Genomic DNA, 17312 nt, shown 5'->3' with positions numbered 1-17312 from the left:
AGCGAAGAAGGAGAGTTGGAGGTCAGGCGAGTGAGAAGATAGCTGGATGCGAGCTGGAATGAGCCACAATGAGGTTCAAAATTTGATGGTGGTGATGATGACGATGATGGGAGTAAATAGTGAGGAAGAGCTGAGGGAAGTCAAAACGAGATGTCATTCATCAAAAGAATGCGAAAGCGGGATTTGTGATTGACAGCTGCTGCAGGGGTGACCTTGTGCAATAATCTCTCGCTTTTTTTTTTTTTTTTTACTTCTCCAGCCTGTTGCCATAGAGACCAAAGCATACTGAAGCATGTTGTACTTATTTGTGTCTTGAGGAGATGGACCAGCCTGGTCCCCAGGGTCACGCTGGGGTCACCTTGAGGTCAGCTGTTGAAATAAGAAATCAGTCTTCAACTCAAATCATCTGAATTGTAACAAGAAGAAGCAATTAGACGGAAGCGAGACAGAAGTTACGAATATTAATGAGCGTTTGTCGTACTCGCTCACTTGGTGAACTTTTCAACTCTGACTTGAATCCAAAAAATTGCCTTTCAAGCTGGAGAGAAAATGGACGGACGGATTCTAATCTTGTTAGCCAGCGAGCAGCACTGATTGTCTTATCACGAGAAAAAAAAAATCTGTTTTGAATTCAAACTGCATGTGCGTGTGCTGCTTTGATCTCACATCATTTCGATTCACTTGATTTTTTTTGTTTCTGCTTTGGAAGAAAGTTAGAAACTAATGTTGTAGTGCGCATGCCAGGCCACTAGTTGGTGCTGTGAGCGAAGACGCTTGCTGAAGCACTGGTAATCTGGTCGAAAAGTCAACTGAAAGTACGCGCGCAATACACGCACGTCGCTCGCTAGCTTCAAGCAAGGGGCGACCAATTAAAAATCGATACGCTAATTGCTAAGCTAGGAGGAAAGAACGTCAACATTTCTGCTGCTCTTTCTTTTTTTCTACTGAGATTCATTTTTCATTCAGTTGATTCTCTTCTTTTCGTGTCTTTCTTCCAGCGTGCAGTTGAAAAACAAACAACAGCAAACTTGCCGTTGCCGCTGTTGTTGTCCTCCGGCAAAGCGTACACACTTTTTGTTTCTGTTTGTTTAGGTTGTTGCTCAAAAGTGGCTGACTTCGTCATAAAGTTGGCGCAAAAAAGAAAAAGAAAAAAATTATAATAATAGTGAGCTGATATGATTTTCTATTCTGATCTTCTCGTGGCAGTCAAGCACAAAACAGGAGGATGAGGAGGGAGGCGAGGAAGAGGAGGATGACGAGAGAATGTGTGTGCGTGTGCGTGCGTGCGCGTGTGCGCATGCGTGTATGTAAAAATCAAAGCGTTTGTGTGAGTGTGTGCGCTTCATGTGTGACTGAGTGCTGATGAGCTCAAAGTTGTCCTGAAATCCATAAAAAATGCAAAAGTTGTTTCAGTCAAGCTTTTTAAATGTGCCAAAACTTTATTAAATAATGAAGATGTTGCTGCTGCATGATGCACATTTAAACACACTTTGAGGGTGTGTGTGTGTGTGTGTGTGTGTGTGTGTGTGTGTCCATCATATCAGGAAGCTGAGTGAATATAATACACGCTAACCAACCGCTTAGCACTTTCTTCTTCGTTGGTGTTTGCGCGCCGCGGGGACTGAATGTGTTCAAGTGGGCGTGGCTAACGACATTGGGCGTTTTTTCACGCATGCTTGCAAGCAGGCCTCTCTCCAAGGCAGCATTGTTTTGCCTTGGATGCGTTTGAACCTGCAGATCCAGATAAGACCAGGAACTTTCTGGTGCAGACGGCAGCCGCAGGAAGTCACGGGTCTTAAGGCGTCAACGTAAAGTTTCAAGCAGACAAAGTTAAGTTTCGCAACACGAAGCTTAGTTGACGTATGAGCAGCGGAACTTTGTCACTTTTCTACTTTGAGGGATGGATGAAGTTGTTTTGAACTTGCTAAGCTTGCTAGCGTGTCTCCTTCCGTTTCCTGCCTTCAGCGTGGCCTGCTCTTGCACTTTGAGAGCCCAGTTGAGCGAGTGCTACGACTCGCCTACAAATTTTGCATGCACGCGACTGACACCTTTCCTTTCTTAATTTGTTTTCATAGCCAGACGACAAACAGAATGCTCCATCCTCCGTTGGCATGTCGGTCGTCGGGCACGCCACAAAATAAATTGACCACCACCGCCATCTGCCTTAATTTCGGGGGCCTTGGCGGAGGTCGCTTGTAGTTAACAGTCTGTTGCAAGGTCCTAATGTTCTCCTTGCTTGCTGCTGCTTATGCACACGCGCACGCGCGCGCACACACACAAGCACGCACGCACGGAGTGGAAAAGCGGGAAGGAATGTCAATGTGGTGTGTTGCATTATTCATGAGGCTCTGCAGACTCAAACCTCACAGGACAAGCCGCAACTTTTACCTCCAGCTTGCCGCCATTTTGTGTGCTTTACAACACCCTTTACTGTGTGGGTGTGTGTGTGTGTGTGTGTGTGTGTGTGTGTGCGTGTGTGTGTGTGTGTGTGTGTGTATGCGTGCATTAATAATATTATTACAAGCAGAGGACGTGTGTGTGTGTGTCGCAACACCTGCTGGCCTGTTGTTGTTGATATTAGAGAGCAGCTGTTGATTGACACCTTGAAAAACAATGTTGGCGACCGGTCTGTTTGAATTTTGTCTTTTCATTCTTTCATATGACACCTGACCAACAATTACAATGTGCAGTGTGTCACTCTGTTGTTGTTAGTTTTTGGTCAGGGTTCCAATTGTAGGCAACAACATCATCTTTGTCATCAAGTTTAGACTTATAAAGGCAGAGATGGATGGCTGGATGTTGGATGGATGGATGTTGGATTGGTGGATGATGGATGGATGGATGGATGTTGAATGTTGGATGGATGGATGAATGGATGAATAGATGAATGATAGATAGATGTTGAAAGGATGGATGGATGTTGGATGGATGGATGTTAAATAAATAGATGGATGTTGGATGATGGATGGATGTTGCATGTTGGATGGATGTTGGATGGATGGATGGCTGAATGGATTGGTGGATGATGGATGGATGGATGTTGTATGTTGGATGGATGGATGGATAGATAGATGTTGAATGGATGTTGGATTGGTGGATGATGGATGGATGGATGTTGAATGTTGGATGGATGGATGGATGAATAGATGAATAGATGAATGATAGATAGATGTTGAAAGGATGGATGGATGTTAAATAAATAGATGGATGTTGGATGATGGATGGATGTTGCATGTTGGATGGATGTTGGATGGATGGATGGCTGAATGGATTGGTGGATGATGGATGGATGGATGTTGAATGTTGGATGGATGGATGGATAGATAGATGTTGAATGGATGTTGGATGGATGGATGTTGGATTGGTGGATGATGGATGGATGGATGGATGTTGAATGTTGGATGGATGGATGGATGAATGGATGAATAGATGAATGATAGATAGATGTTGAAAGGATGGATGGATGTTGGATGGATGGATGTTAAATAAATAGATGGATGTTGGATGATGGATGATGTTGCATGTTGGATGGATGTTGGATGGATGGATGGCTGAATGGATTGGTGGATGATGGATGGATGGATGTTGAATGTTGGATGGATGGATGGATAGATAGATGTTGAATGGATGTTGGATGGATGGATGGATGGATGTTGGATTGGTGGATGATGGATGGATGGATGAATGGATGAATGGATGAATAGATGAATGATAGATAGATGTTGAAAGGATGGATGGATGTTGGATGGATGGATGTTAAATAAATAGATGGATATTGGATGATGGATGGATGTTGCATGTTGGATGGATGTTGAATGGATGGATGGCTGAATGGATTGGTGGATGATGGATGGATGTTGAATGTTGGATGGATGGATGGATAGATAGATGTTGAATGGATGTTGGATGGATGGATGTTGGATTGGTGGATGATGGATGGATGGATGTTGAATGTTGGATGGATGGATGGATGGATGAATGGATGTATGGATGAATGGATGAATGGATGAATGGATGAATGATAGATAGATGTTGAAAGGATGGATGGATGTTAAATAAATAGATGGATGTTGGATGATGGATGGATGTTGCATGTTGGATGGATGTTGGATGGATGGATGGCTGAATGGATTGGTGGATGATGGATGGATGGATGTTGAATGTTGGATGGATGGATGGATAGATAGATGTTGAATGGATGTTGGATGGATGGATGTTGGATTGGTGGATGATGGATGGATGGATGTTGAATGTTGGATGGAAGGATGGATGGATGAATGGATGAATAGATGAATGATAGATAGATGTTGAAAGGATGGATGGATGGATGTTAAATAAATAGATGGATGTTGGATGATGGATGGATGGATGTTGAATGTTGGATGGATGGATGGATGGATAGATAGATGTTGAATGGATGTTGGATGGATGGATGTTAAATGGATAGATGATGGATGTTAAATAAATAGATGGATGTTGGATGGATGGATGGATGGATGTTGAATGGATGGATGGATGTTGGATGAATGGATGTCAAATGGATAGATGGATAGATGTGTTGATGCTCTTCAACATTCAAGTGAGAAACTATGGCAAAAAAAGAAACAAAATTGAGAAGGCGGAAATGACTTTTTCATGTTGTGCTCATTAAAGAGCCACTAAGTGATGGTTGTCATGTTCAGGAGCGAAAGCTTTCAAGCTGCAGGTGAGCAACACCTCAGACTGGAGATCAGATCTCGTCGTGAGTACGCGCATCATACGTGTGTGTACTCACATGCATCATGCCAACGCACACACATGCGCAGCTTATACGTGTTGGCAGGAGAGATGAGTTTCTCGCTCCCTCTGTCTGTGTGTGTGCGTGTGTGTGTGTGTGTGTGTGTCTGAGGCATCCCCCCATCACACACCGTTGAGCGTGGACTTGCTCTCTCACACTCGCTCTCTCTTGCTCTCTCGCTCTCCTCTTGCTCTCGCTTGTCTGCGTGCGTGGCGTTGGTGTTTCCTGGCGTCTGATGAACGGACGCAACGTTTGCCTTGATGCCTCGCTCCCAGTAAGGCGTGGGCGTAACCGACAAGGCGGGGGTTTGAGGTTGACCGACTTGATTGATCCATCGACTTGATTAATTGGTTGAGTGATTGGCGCGGGCCGCGTGCGGATGAGCGGACGCGGCGAGCGCGCGAGCAGACGGACCCGAGCGGCAGCCGCCTCCCGCCGCGTCCCGACCTCCTTTAGAGTCATCGCCATCCGGGGACCGACACGCCCAGCGGGGGGACCGGCACGCTCAGCGGGGGCCCGGCTGACTCCACGCGCTGCAGGTAGGCTGCATTAAACCCCCGCCACCCCAAAACACACGCGCACGCACACACGCACACACTCCCGCCTGCACCTGTTGTGAGGCAAACTGCCAGCGCGAATGTGTGCAGACAAATTACAACATCTTGATGGCAAACACACACTGTGCATGGACGCACACTTCAATTGTGTACGTGTGTGTGTCCTGACTGCTCACTTTGATTAACAGCATGCGTACATATGATTTTCGTAATATATATATATATATATATATATATATATATTTATTTTTTATTTTTATTTTTATTTTTATTTTTTTTTTTTATTTTTTTTTTGTGGTTTTAGAACGCTCAGAAAAATCCCATATGGGGATTTAAAAGGCAAAAAAAACCAAAATGTCATTAAAAGGTGTCAGGTGGCAAAAATCTAATTTTAGTGTGTTCCTTTGTTTTTAATTGATGGTTTAGTAGAAAAGGGTAACAAAGTTGCTTCTTTTGTGGAAACACGGACACATTGCATGACATGCAAGCAAATGCCAAAATTCTTTGCTTTTTGCCAAAAAGAGGATGCAGACAACACTTCGAATCTTTTGAACCATTATTATTGTGCTATCAAAACATTCCTTCTGCTTCCAAGCCAGAAGCTGAGCTGCACTGTGTTTGCTTATGGATGCAGAGGCAAGCAAAAAAAAAAAAAAGGGCTCATCTCAAGCTTGTGTTATCCTGAAAAAGGTTAAACCAATATTTTTTTATATGTGGGAGTGCATTACAAATACAAATTATTATTATTATTAATATTTCTTTGAATGTGACAAAACTTCCTGTGTTGCCAGAAAGCCAAAGAAAAGCGCAGCAAATATGCATTTCAGTTTAAAATGAGCATTTCTTGTATCAAAAACATAGCATTCATTTAAAAATAAATTGACACCATTTATGCAACTTCACTTAACGAGCATTTTAACAAATGACACATTATTACAGTTCGTTAGATTCCTTCATACATCTTCTGCAAAATGTCATACAATATTCTACAAGAATATTTACCAAAGAATACATTCAAATTATGCAGGTTGTTAGGGTGTTTTTGTGAATATTTATGTCACTCAAATACTCAATAACTCATTCATTGCCATTGACGGCTATAGACGTCAAAATTCATTTGAACTATTTCTTTTATATATACTAAATTTGTGATTAATCATGAGTTAACTAGTGAAGTCATGTGCTTAATTACGATTACAAATTTGTATTGCCTGATGCCCCTAACTTTTAATAATCTTTTCTTTTTCTTTTTTTTTTTAAATATTTTTTCTTTTTTTTTTTAAATACTCTTTTTTTATATAAGGAAAATATTATTAAAAATTAGGGGCGTCAGGCGATTACAATTTTTAACTGTGATTTATTGCATGACTTTACTAGTTAACTCGCGATTAATCACAGATTTTATATCTGTTCTAATACAAAAAAAAATCTAGGTTTTCATACTCTTGTTAACAAAAGTGGGAAAAAATGTTAAACTGAATTTTTGACGTCTATAGCCGTCAATGGCAGGGAATGAGATAATGACAGGTATCATCATATTTTGAATTATAAATAATATTTTACTTGATAGATAAATGTATTTGATAAACTTGTGCCACTTATGTCCCCTTGGAATATGTCAATTGTGGACAGTCCTTAACACAGACGGTAGTAATAAGTAGTAGTCAGCTTTATTTTTTACATGTTTTAATTAAACCCCTCACCAGACACTTTTCTCAGACAGACGTTCATATTTTCTCACATTTCTCTCTCAATGCTAACTGTTAAAAAAAAAACATGCAAAATAGCATAAATAAATATGTTATAATATTATTATTAATAATAATAATATTTATAATACAATTTAATTGTTTATTAGTATCTATTAATGCTTTCAATTTATTTATAATGATGATGAAAACGATGACTTTGTATCTCTAATTGGAACAAGATGACAACATTTGTTGCATTCTCGTCGGCGGACGTGCAAGTCGTCCCCTCACATCCTGCCTTTGTACGCGTGTGCACGTGTGTGTGCGCAGGGGGAAGATGCCGTTTCATCACGTGCGTGCGGGCCTCCTCTACCCCGACAACTACCTGAGCGGCTCCCTCACGCAAGGCGCCGAAACCTTCAAGCTCACCAGCATCTCCACCGAGGAGCTTGGAGGTCAGTCGTCCCGTTTATCCCGTTTAGTAGCGTTTGTGACTTTTTTTTGTGCCAAGGTCAGCAGTGGCGGAACATTTAGCAGCATCAGACGTTATTGATTGGATTGATTGTGGGATCATTTGGCGTGAAATCAGGTCCAGCAGCGCGCACACAAAAACACACACACACACAAACTGTAGCATTGTGCATAATAGCGCAGTGCTGAGAGTGAGAGCGATTTGGTATTTAGCAACGAATGCAGGCCAGGAGGAAAGAGTGCGAAGTTTGGGATCATTTGAGCCTTCAAAAAAAAAAGATGTGCTGATACCGAGTCCCTCGACGCACAAACTGGCTAACTCTTTGACTGCCAAAAACGTTAAATAACGTTTAGTAAAATCCTATGGAGGAGTGCCAAAGACGTTAAAAGACGTTTGTTTCAAAACAGAGGTGAAACTAACCATTTTCTGTTGTTGATTACTGAAGAACGGAATAAGGTAGAAACAAACTTTTTTTTTCTGATGAAAGATGAGAGTCCAATCTTTCATTTGGTAGTATGTGTGTTTCCATAGTCCAAACACAACATTTTCTGTGGACCTTGAAAGATCAGTCAAAATGCTTAAAATCGGCTGGCACTGGGGACAACCCGTTCTGAAAACGTCTGGCAGTCAAAGAGCTAAGAGGTTAGCCGCTCGACCGCCAGCAAACTCGGCACCCTCGTCGGCCGACTCCCACGTCACTCGCCGGGCCAGGCCCCGCCCATGAAAGCCACGCACATTCAAAGTCAAAGATATGACTGGGAAGAAAGTAAGGATGGCGGGCTTCTCCCTTTGGTGCGAGGTGCGGACCGATACGCTAGCGACTGCTAGCCGGCTGTAGCGATTGCTCCGTTTGCAATCGGTCATCAAGCTCAATGAAAGCAAAACGTCCCGGGTACTGCAACGGGATTTTCAGTGGACTCTTTAGTCCACAATGTATATGTCAAAATGCTTATGTCATAATTATGGAGCAGGGTTACACATTTAGTTTTCAGTTTTGTTTTTTAAATGAATTACTTTTCATTTGTTTGCGATTACCTTTTCGTTTTTGTGTGTTTTTTATTTGTGTTTGCGATTACTTTTTTTTTTTGTATTTGTGTTTTTTTATTTGTGTTTGCGATTCCGTTTTTGTGTTTGCGATTACCTTTTTGTTTTTTAAATTGTAATGGTTAGTTTTTTTTGTTTGCAGTCATGTTAACTTTTTTTGTTTTTGAGTTTTGCACGTTTTTATTTTTCAAAAATGCTTTATTTTGAATTTTTATTAGTTTTTGTTTTTAATACAGTCAATTTATTGTGTGCATTTTTTTTTAAAGGTCACAGTGAGTATAGAGTAGTAAAAACTCAAAAACAATTTTAAAAACTTAAAAAATAATATATTTTTTTCAAATCCACAAATTAAATACTAAGCAAAAATAATGCTTCTATAATTCGATGCCTCGTAACCTGAACGTCATAAATAAAGTTAGGATGGTCTCGCTTTTATTTGCTGCCAACGTCAAAAGGGCATTTGGGGCTTCAAGTCTCATGGAGAACCTCACAACACTTGCTGTCACACAGTATGGATGGATGTATGGATGGATGTATGGATGGATGTATGGATGGATGGATAACACATGGTGGCCAACCAGCAGATCATCCTCACGCCTTCCCTTCATCCGCTCTTTGTTCGGCCGGCGTTTGCCAAGGTCGGCCTGAAGGACGTCCCACATCGCACGCCACAGTGGGCTCATCTTGCCCTTGACGTCATGCTGCCGTTCGTTGTGCGCCGGTGTGTGTTGATGTTGTGTTTCTGATGTGGCTTGTTGATGTCATGCGTTGATGCGGCGCCGCTGGCAAATCCACTTGAGGGCTGCTGAAGGTTCTTCAAGGATCATCTGAGCTTGTTAATCATTCCGAGTGCACCCGCCGCTCTATGGCCGCCTCCTCCAGGCCTTTCATCAATCACACACACACACACACGCACGTGGAGTTGCGTTAGGGGGCAGCAGAAGAAGCATGCACTCCTCCCCTCCTGCATACAAACAAATTGCCATTTTCTTTATCTTCCTTTCTTTGTTGGGAGCGAGCGAGTGAGCAAACGCCCCCACCCTACATCCATCTTTCAATTAGTTCTCACTTTGGTCTTGTCATGAACTCCTCAAAAGTCTGCATGTGCGTGTGTGTGTGTGTGTGTGTGTGTGTGTGTGCGTCAGAGATCCGCGAGGCCTTCCGTGTGCTGGACCGCGACGGAAACGGTTTCATCTCCAAGCAGGAGCTGGGAATGGCCATGCGCTCGCTAGGCTACATGCCCAGCGAGGTGGAGCTCGCCATCATCATGCAGAGGCTCGACATGGACGGTGAGGGACTTACATGCGCCACGTGCACGCATCATCATCATCATCATCATCATCATCATTATCAAGCGCTCCTTCATTCAACTATATTTGACCGATGGCAAGCTTTGCTCCTGTCTGTCTTCATGAGTCTCCGATAAAAGTATCCGGATGAATGCACGCGACTGCGATCAGATGTTTAGCTTTCGACTAATCTAGCCTGATATTGCGCTCGACTGATCTAGTCTGTGTGCGCGCAGGTGACGGGCAGGTGGACTTTGAGGAGTTCATGACGATACTCGGGCCAAAGCTGCTGTCATCCGACAACAGAGAAGGTTTCCTCGGCAACACCATCGACAACATCTTCTGGCAGGTGAGCATGATGATATTGATGATGATGATGATGATGATGATGTCATCAGTCGTTCCTTCTCGTCTCTCGCTATGTGCTCCAAAATCAGTTCCTGTCTTTCAACGCAGCCTAGTTTCTCACGCACACACTACCTACTTCCTGTGTACCGTGAGAACAACAAAGACTCGATTCCTCTCGGGGCCTCAGTGGAAAAAAAAAGTCTGCTGAATTATAAGTTTGTTTCCTTGTGGGAGTGTGTGTGTGTGTGTGTGTGTGTGTGCGTGTGTTTTGCCACACAGCGATCCTTAGTGCACTTGAGGCGTAGACATGATGTTCAGCGCGTGCTCATCGACACGCTGACGCTCGCCGTCCTGCTGCCGACTCGTCCTTGGTGGCGACGTCTCGGGAATAGGATGAAGAGCACCAGGATGATGATGATGATGATGAAGAAAAAGCCGTGTTTTGTTGACTTCGACATGACTGAAGGTTGAGGAAGATGAACGCGCTGATGACGAGAAGAAAGCTAATCTTTGGCTAGCTTACCATGCTAGCATAGTTTTGATAGCTAGCATGAGGGCTCGGCAAGCTCCAATTGTTAGCTCGGGCCGGCATGATGACTTCAAAAAGGTCTTTTAGATGTGTTTAGCTTGTCTTATCTTAGCTTATTTTAGCTTGATTTAGTATGAAGGCACAGGAAGCCGATATGATGTCACTTAAGATTCAAGCTAACATTTAGGCTGCAATTGCATCCATGCTAATAATGCTAATGCAACAGCGTCTACAAAAACATCTTCTCCTTGGCTGAGGTAATTACCTCTCAAGTGTGACTTTGAGAGACAAAGTGTGCTCCTCAACACTGCACCTAAAGATGAATCAAACACACCACACACACGGCAGCGTACATTGCATCTCGTTCAGTAAAAGTGACAAGCAAAGTCACCTTGCGTGTGTTGTCTTGTTGTTGTGTGTGTGTGTGTGCGCGCGCATGTGTGTGTGTGTGCAGTTTGACATGCAGCAGCTGTCTCTGGACGAGCTGAAGCAGGTTCTGTTTCACGCCTTCCGTGACCACCTGAGCATGAAGGACATCGAGAACATCATCATCACCGAGGAGGAGAGCCTGAACGAGACGTCGGGGAACTGTCCCGAGTACGAGGGAGGTCAGAACGCCAACTTCCGCAAAGTGTGGCCCTCGCTCACACGCTCTTCTTTGGCAGCTCAATTCAAGTCACAGTTGTACAAACAACCTCAAAACGAATGAGAGGAACCGTCAAATCAAGTCAGGTCAAATATTAAAACTTGGTCTAGCCTGCCCCTGTGCAGCTTCAGACCCTGTCTCGCGCCAGACTTGCACTAAGCATGAAAATAGCGTGATACATTGATATGCTTTAGCTGCGGTTGGAATTAGCACTAAGGCTTGACTGGCTGAGCACGAACGCTTGCTACATTTGGCTACTTAGCTTTGGATAGCTTAGCATCAAGGCTTAGCCGTTTGAGCGACATTGTGAGTGAGATCTTTTGTGTCCATTCATGCGCTAGCGTACGTTGACAAGCATCCCAATTCACAAAGGCAACAATTCACGTTGACTTGGACGCAAAGTCATCTTGGGGTTCTTCAAAGACCCTCCGGACAGTCCACTAGGCGCAATCGTTTGAGTGTCGCACCGCAGACGTTCCAATGCTGCGTTTTCTCCGTAAGTTCAAAAGCGCAAACGTGACTTGAGGTTGAAAGCGGTCGATTGCCATCATCCTCCTCTCACCCGCTTTCAACATGTGAAGATCACGGGATGCGGATGAGGATGATGAAGGAGAGGAAAGAAAAGTCCAAGCTAAATTTGACGGCTCATTATTTAGAAATTGTCTGCTATGAAATATTCACATTTGACTTACGACGCTTAAAACAAAGTGACAAGAACAACGCTCAGCAAAAACTGACGACTACTCCCGACTGACAAAGTGGCACGCACGCAACAAGACAAACCACACGACACAGATAAGAAGGAAGATGGGGTGGTGGTGGTGGGGGGGTTTGATGCAGAAGAAGACATATTATGAGGAAACAAAATAATAAGAGATATAGTATGACAAATAAGGAGACAAATGCGCCATTGAGGAAGGAGGAATGAAAGATCTCTGCTAGTTTGCAGATGAGGGAGAAGAAGTGGAATTCCACAGGCCATCCTTCCATCATTCTTTCCTTCCTTCCATTGTTCTTTCCTTCTGTCATTCTTCCCTTCCTTCCTTCCATCAATCCTTCTTTCCATCTTTTCTTCCTTTTTCCTTCCTTCCTTTCTTCCTTCCTTCTATCCATCCTTCTTTCCATCTCTTTCCTTCCTTCCTTCCTTCTACCCATCCTTCTTTCCATCTTTCCTTCCTTTCTTCCTTCCTTCTATCCATCTCTTCCCTCCCTTCCTTCCTTCCATCCATCCTTCTTTCATCTTTCTTTCCTTCATTCTTTCCTTTATTCCTTCCTTTCTTTCCTTCCTTCCTTCCATCCATCCTTCTTTCCATCTTTCTTTCCTTCATTCTACCCTTTCTTCCTTCCATCCATCCTTCTTTCCACCTCTTTCTTTCCTTCCTTCCTTCCATGCATCCTTCTTTCCTTCCTTCCTTCCATCCATCCTTCTTTCCATCTCTTTCTTTCCTTCCTTCCTTCTTTCCATCTTTCTTTCCTTCCTTCCATACATCCTTCTTTCCATCTCTTTCTTTCCTTCCTTCCTTCCATGCATCCTTCTTTCCATCTTTCATCTTCCTTCCTTCTTTCCATCTCTTTCTTTCCTTCCTTCCTTCCATGCATCCTTCTTTCCATCTTTTTTCTTCCTTCCTTCTTTCCATCTCTTTCCTTCCTTCCTCGCTGTGGTTGTGAGGTCCGGTGGGATGCCACCCACCTCCTGCCCTTCATCTCATTTGGCTTTGAACACATTTTGACTTCTTGATGACGCCCAAATGGTCTTTCATCCAATAGTGTGGCGTGACATGCTCGCAACTAGCAAGTGTCAAATTGGTTTTTGAATCAGGACAATTTGAGGAGACACTTGGACCCTTTTGCATGTCTAACGAAGATGGCGCCACACTGAATGAGTCACGTAAGTCGACATTTGACATGAAAAAGAGAAATAACAAGCATCTGGTGCCAACCATGAACTCGTCACTATACATCACGAGCATGGATAGACAAAGGAGACACATCATTATTTCTGGTGAATAAATAAGCAATGTTTTCACGTGCTGTTTCTTGTATGTGTCTTCAGTGCATCCCAAAAAGAAGAATCGGCAGACGTGCGTGAGGAAAAGTCTCATCTGCGCCTTCGCCATGGCCTTCATCATCAGCGTCATGCTCATCGCCGCCAACCAGATGCTGCGCAACGGCATGGAGTGAAAACGCTGCACTATGACCTTCCCCCAAACTCTCCCAGGACCCGGACGGACATACCCGTGGATGCGCCCGTGCGGAACCCGGCAAGTCTGTCAACTTTTCTTTCTTTGAGCTCAGGAGCAGAACGACCTCTGACGTCTCGTCTGCTTGTGTTGCTTTCACGATGTCACACTTTTACACAAACGCAACCTCAAACTGGACAAATTGGGATCCTTTTATAAAACGACAAAAATATGGACACTTTGATTTGATGCTTTCCGGACAGAGGCCACCCTTTAAACTGGATTTCACACTTACTGATGAAATGAAAAACAACAACAAAAATACTCATCAGGTTCTTGAAGCCATTTCTCGCCACCAACTCCTCCTCATAGACACATGCTCGCATGGTTTCGTTCTTCAACCGTGTGCGGTCACCACACTTTAACATGTCAACAAGGGGCGCAATCAGCCGAGCGTCAACGACATTGTGGAGTGTGTGTGTGTGCGTGCGTGTGCTTTTGTCTTTGCTGCATTGTGGGGCCCATACACGCATGTTTTTCCAGGTTTAACTACCATTGTGGGGTCCGACTTGAAATTTCAATGCAGGCGTGTCTGAGTGTGCGTGTGCGTGCGTGCGTGCGTGCGTGTGCGTGTGGTAAAAGGAGGACAGTGAAGAGTTGATGTAGCCTATGCTGGTCAAAAGAAAGTTGGAGAGGAACATCTCATTGTAATTCCGTGTGTATGCGTTTGTATGTAGGTCATCTCAGAAGTACACTTGAGATGAGTCACGTGCTATTCGATGTACGTACACACACACACACACACATACACACACTCTTGTGTTTGCGTTTAAGAAGCTATTGTATTGTATGCAGGCGGCGCGTGTGGTGGTGGTGAAGGACTCAATTAAGATGCAAAGTTGCCCCCTGGTGGCCAATTCAAGAAGTTCAGAAAAAGTTGACTATGACATCACAACTAAAACGTTTCTTTTTCACATTTTGAACGTCACATTTGTGACCCAGAATAGTAGCGACATGACTGCATAATGTTTCACTTTTTTAATAATAATATATTTACTTATTTATATTAGCATGGAGAAGTTATTTACTGTTTTTTATGAGTTGATTTCAAACTAAATCAGTGGTTATAACCACAAGGTGATTGTAAATGAATGATATATGAATATATAGCATGTGACCATGTGGTAGGTTCAAGCAGCCAAAATTGTCCAACAATCTTTCAGGGTTGGCAGCTCCTCGCCGAGCAAGCAGCTTTTGGATTTTGAATGGACACAAATTGTGTTGCCGCAAGTCCCGCTCGACACGACTTGAGAAATGCAAGATGTGTTGTTGATTTTGAAGCCGGCCTGAATCAAGATGGTAGCGGGCGCTTCAACGATCTGTGAGCACGAACACTTTGCTTTTGAACATGATCCAAAACATGCTCGCCTTGGACATTCGCTGATGATGCTTGAACGCGTGCGAGAGCATGGTTCATTTTGGGGCTTGTCAGCAACTCGGGATGATCTTATCGCAATGTTGGAATTTAATCCTCATGGCAGGAGTAACACTGTTCAAAACAAAGTTGAACATCAACTCAAATGTATTCTGGTGGAGGTCAGGCTTTGGTGATGTCATGGGGGCAAATATGCAAATCACCTTTTGTGTCGCGTGACCTTACCCTTGACATGTGAGGCGATAGAAGAGAGCAATACAAGATATCAGCTCCAACTGGGCAAAATGTGCAAAAGAAAAACACCTTTATGCAATAAAGTTTTGTTTTGATAAGAAGCTGCGCTTTGTCCTCACTTCTTTGATGGGATAACCAGAATGGGGAGTTTACACGGGCCTTTGCGTTACGTTTGTTTTGCTACTCGACCATACTAAGGACTCTTTTGAATGACATGGACTCATCACCAGATTGTCAAAATGCTAGTTGAATCCAGTCGGGCTGCGTCTCTCACACAATTGATTTTATTTAAGGATTATATAAATGATGCTACAAATTAAAAAGTTGCATTTGAAGTTGAGCTGTTTATTGAAAGTTGTGACGCATGTCACCAATGACAATAAATAACATCTGTGTGTGCGTGCGTTGGAATCCAAGTGACGAATGAAATATACTCTGTTGTAGTTCCAGAATGATTAAAATGTTTTTTTTTGTGCTAAAGAGCAGCAGAACAAGGCACACGTCTTCCAGCAGGAAGTTGTGACGTCACGCGTGTCGACGACAGGAAGTCCACCAAGCCGACACATGGTAGACCAGGGAGTTTGGCACTCAGAACTCGGTGTGAATGTGGTCCCGCTGGGGGAGAGGGGGCCCGTCGGTGGGCTTGACGAAAACACCCTCCATGGCCTTCCACAGGCTGTGCTGTCCGTGGCCGGCCATGGCGTGAACCTCCCTCTGGCCGCTGATGGGCCGCCCGTACTGCTCGCCCGTCACGGCCAACGCCGCCTCTGTAGCTTTGTGGCGCAGGCGGACGGGCTCAGCGCGCTTCCACACTGCCCCGCCGCACTCCACCGTCCACTCATCCAGGTGGTCACCCTCGCCCTCTTCGCCGAACGCGCTCACTTCCTGTTAAGACACATACATGCGTCACTACGCAGCAAAAACAAACTTCTGTGAGGCGGCAGAGGGCGCCCCGACCTGGTTGGAGGACAGCGGCGAGCTAAAGTAATGGCTGTGCAGGTTGCGTCCCGTGTTGACGTGCGTCAGCCGAATGTTTTGACCACACTTGACGGCGTCTCCTCGAAGGCAGGCAGCGTCGCGGGTGCCGCGCACGCTCCAGTAGCTGTTGCTGTCCTCCACGCTGGTCACACCCGTCACTGACTGCTGACCGCTTCCTGGGCACACACACGCACACATGACACGTCAAGAGTGATATACACCTGCAACTGCAGCCAACCACGCTACCACCACCCCCGGACCAATGGGCCCAACCGGAACCATCCAGGACTCGCTCACTAGGGGGCAGAGGTAGGAAGCTATCAAGTACAAATTGGTTGGTACTTATGTTTCCTGGTTTTCATTACTTGTGACTTCCTCAATTTTATAAGCCATATATGCACGTTCTACTCCTACCATTAGCAAGATGGACTCTTCAGGGAAAAAAAACATGTAAACAGTACTTTTTACAAGAGTCTTGTTTTGACAGACGTAAACATCTGGGTCCGGTTGTCATCATTCTAGAAAGGATCAAGTTGAACGAATTTATGTTTAAATTTGACACTGACAATATGTCACGAAGGCGTCAGAGCAAAAAAAAAAGTTTTGAGAAATGCGATCCAAAGGAAACCGACACGTCATGCAATTCTTTCACAAAATGGGTCAACATTGACACACAAATCCAAACTGTCATCAGAAAGTCTGACTTATTTCACGTGTTCTTCAGAACTCACAAGACTTGTGAGCACAATTTGACTTTGTGCAGCTGGTTAGATTACTGACCTGAGCCGTAGCGCACGTCATGCGAATGGAGCCTCACGTTATGTTGGACGTTTAAAAGCTTGAGCACAGAACCACAAGTGACAAACGTCAACTCCGAGCCGAGCGAGCTCCGGAACAAAATGGCCCAAAAGACAGCGAGAAAAGCGAAAAGGCGAGAAAGAAGCGCACGATTGACCGAGTCCATCCTTCTTTTGCGTCGCCGTCTACTGATTCTGCTTCCTTCTCTTCTTCTCCTTACACGTCCACCAAACCAGCAAATGTGGATGGGATCTCACAGCGCCCCCGGTGGCGCGGAACCAAAACTGATGTCAATGCACATTCAAACACAGTTACGGAGCCCCTCTGGTGCAAC

The 17312-nt window shown here is 44.2% G+C and overlaps 2 protein-coding genes across 3 annotated transcripts; one reads left to right on the top strand and one right to left on the bottom strand.

Moving 5' to 3' along the window:
* Window positions 1-15303, top strand: LOC144035882 (calcium-binding protein 8-like). 2 transcript variants are annotated; one of them, XM_077545945.1, is made up of 6 exons: window positions 1-5316; window positions 7356-7480; window positions 9687-9830; window positions 10067-10179; window positions 11162-11315; window positions 13407-15303. In XM_077545945.1, exons 2-6 carry the CDS (start codon window positions 7363-7365, stop codon window positions 13532-13534), a joined length of 657 nt encoding a protein of 218 aa, XP_077402071.1. In that variant the 5' UTR covers window positions 1-5316; window positions 7356-7362; the 3' UTR covers window positions 13535-15303. The 2 variants fall into 2 exon arrangements, with proteins under 2 accessions (XP_077402071.1, XP_077402072.1); XM_077545946.1 differs by lacking the exon at window positions 1-5316 and having other exon boundaries at window positions 6674-7480.
* Window positions 15304-15526: 223 nt separating this feature from the next.
* On the bottom strand, window positions 15527-17207 carry sdf2 (stromal cell-derived factor 2). Its single transcript, XM_077545944.1, has 3 exons — window positions 16961-17207; window positions 16160-16356; window positions 15527-16087 (listed from the first exon to the last, which is right to left on the bottom strand). Exons 1-3 carry the CDS (start codon window positions 17142-17144, stop codon window positions 15791-15793), a joined length of 678 nt encoding a protein of 225 aa, XP_077402070.1. The 5' UTR covers window positions 17145-17207; the 3' UTR covers window positions 15527-15790.
* Window positions 17208-17312: the final 105 nt, after the last annotated feature.

Source organism: Vanacampus margaritifer, chromosome 16 (genome assembly GCF_051991255.1).
Source record: "Vanacampus margaritifer isolate UIUO_Vmar chromosome 16, RoL_Vmar_1.0, whole genome shotgun sequence".
NCBI lineage: Eukaryota > Metazoa > Chordata > Actinopteri > Syngnathiformes > Syngnathidae > Vanacampus > Vanacampus margaritifer.
Note: the sequence above shows the minus strand (reverse complement) of the source record. Positions and strands in the feature narration are given on the sequence as shown.

Excerpts from the sequence above, each read along its gene's own strand:
- LOC144035882 (XM_077545945.1), top strand. The coding sequence starts at position 7,363 with ATGCCGTTTCATCACGTGCGTGCGGGCCTCCTCTACCCCGACAACTAC. Across the intron at positions 7,481-9,686 it reads CTCCACCGAGGAGCTTGGAG|AGATCCGCGAGGCCTTCCGT; the intron begins GTCAGTCGTCCC and ends TGTGTGCGTCAG. Across the intron at positions 10,180-11,161 it reads TCGACAACATCTTCTGGCAG|TTTGACATGCAGCAGCTGTC; the intron begins GTGAGCATGATG and ends GTGTGTGTGCAG.
- sdf2 (XM_077545944.1), bottom strand. The coding sequence starts at position 17,144 with ATGGACTCGGTCAATCGTGCGCTTCTTTCTCGCCTTTTCGCTTTTCTC. Across the intron at positions 16,357-16,960 it reads TGACGTGCGCTACGGCTCAG|GAAGCGGTCAGCAGTCAGTG; the intron begins GTCAGTAATCTA and ends GTGTGTGCCCAG. Across the intron at positions 16,088-16,159 it reads CGCCGCTGTCCTCCAACCAG|GAAGTGAGCGCGTTCGGCGA; the intron begins GTCGGGGCGCCC and ends GTGTCTTAACAG.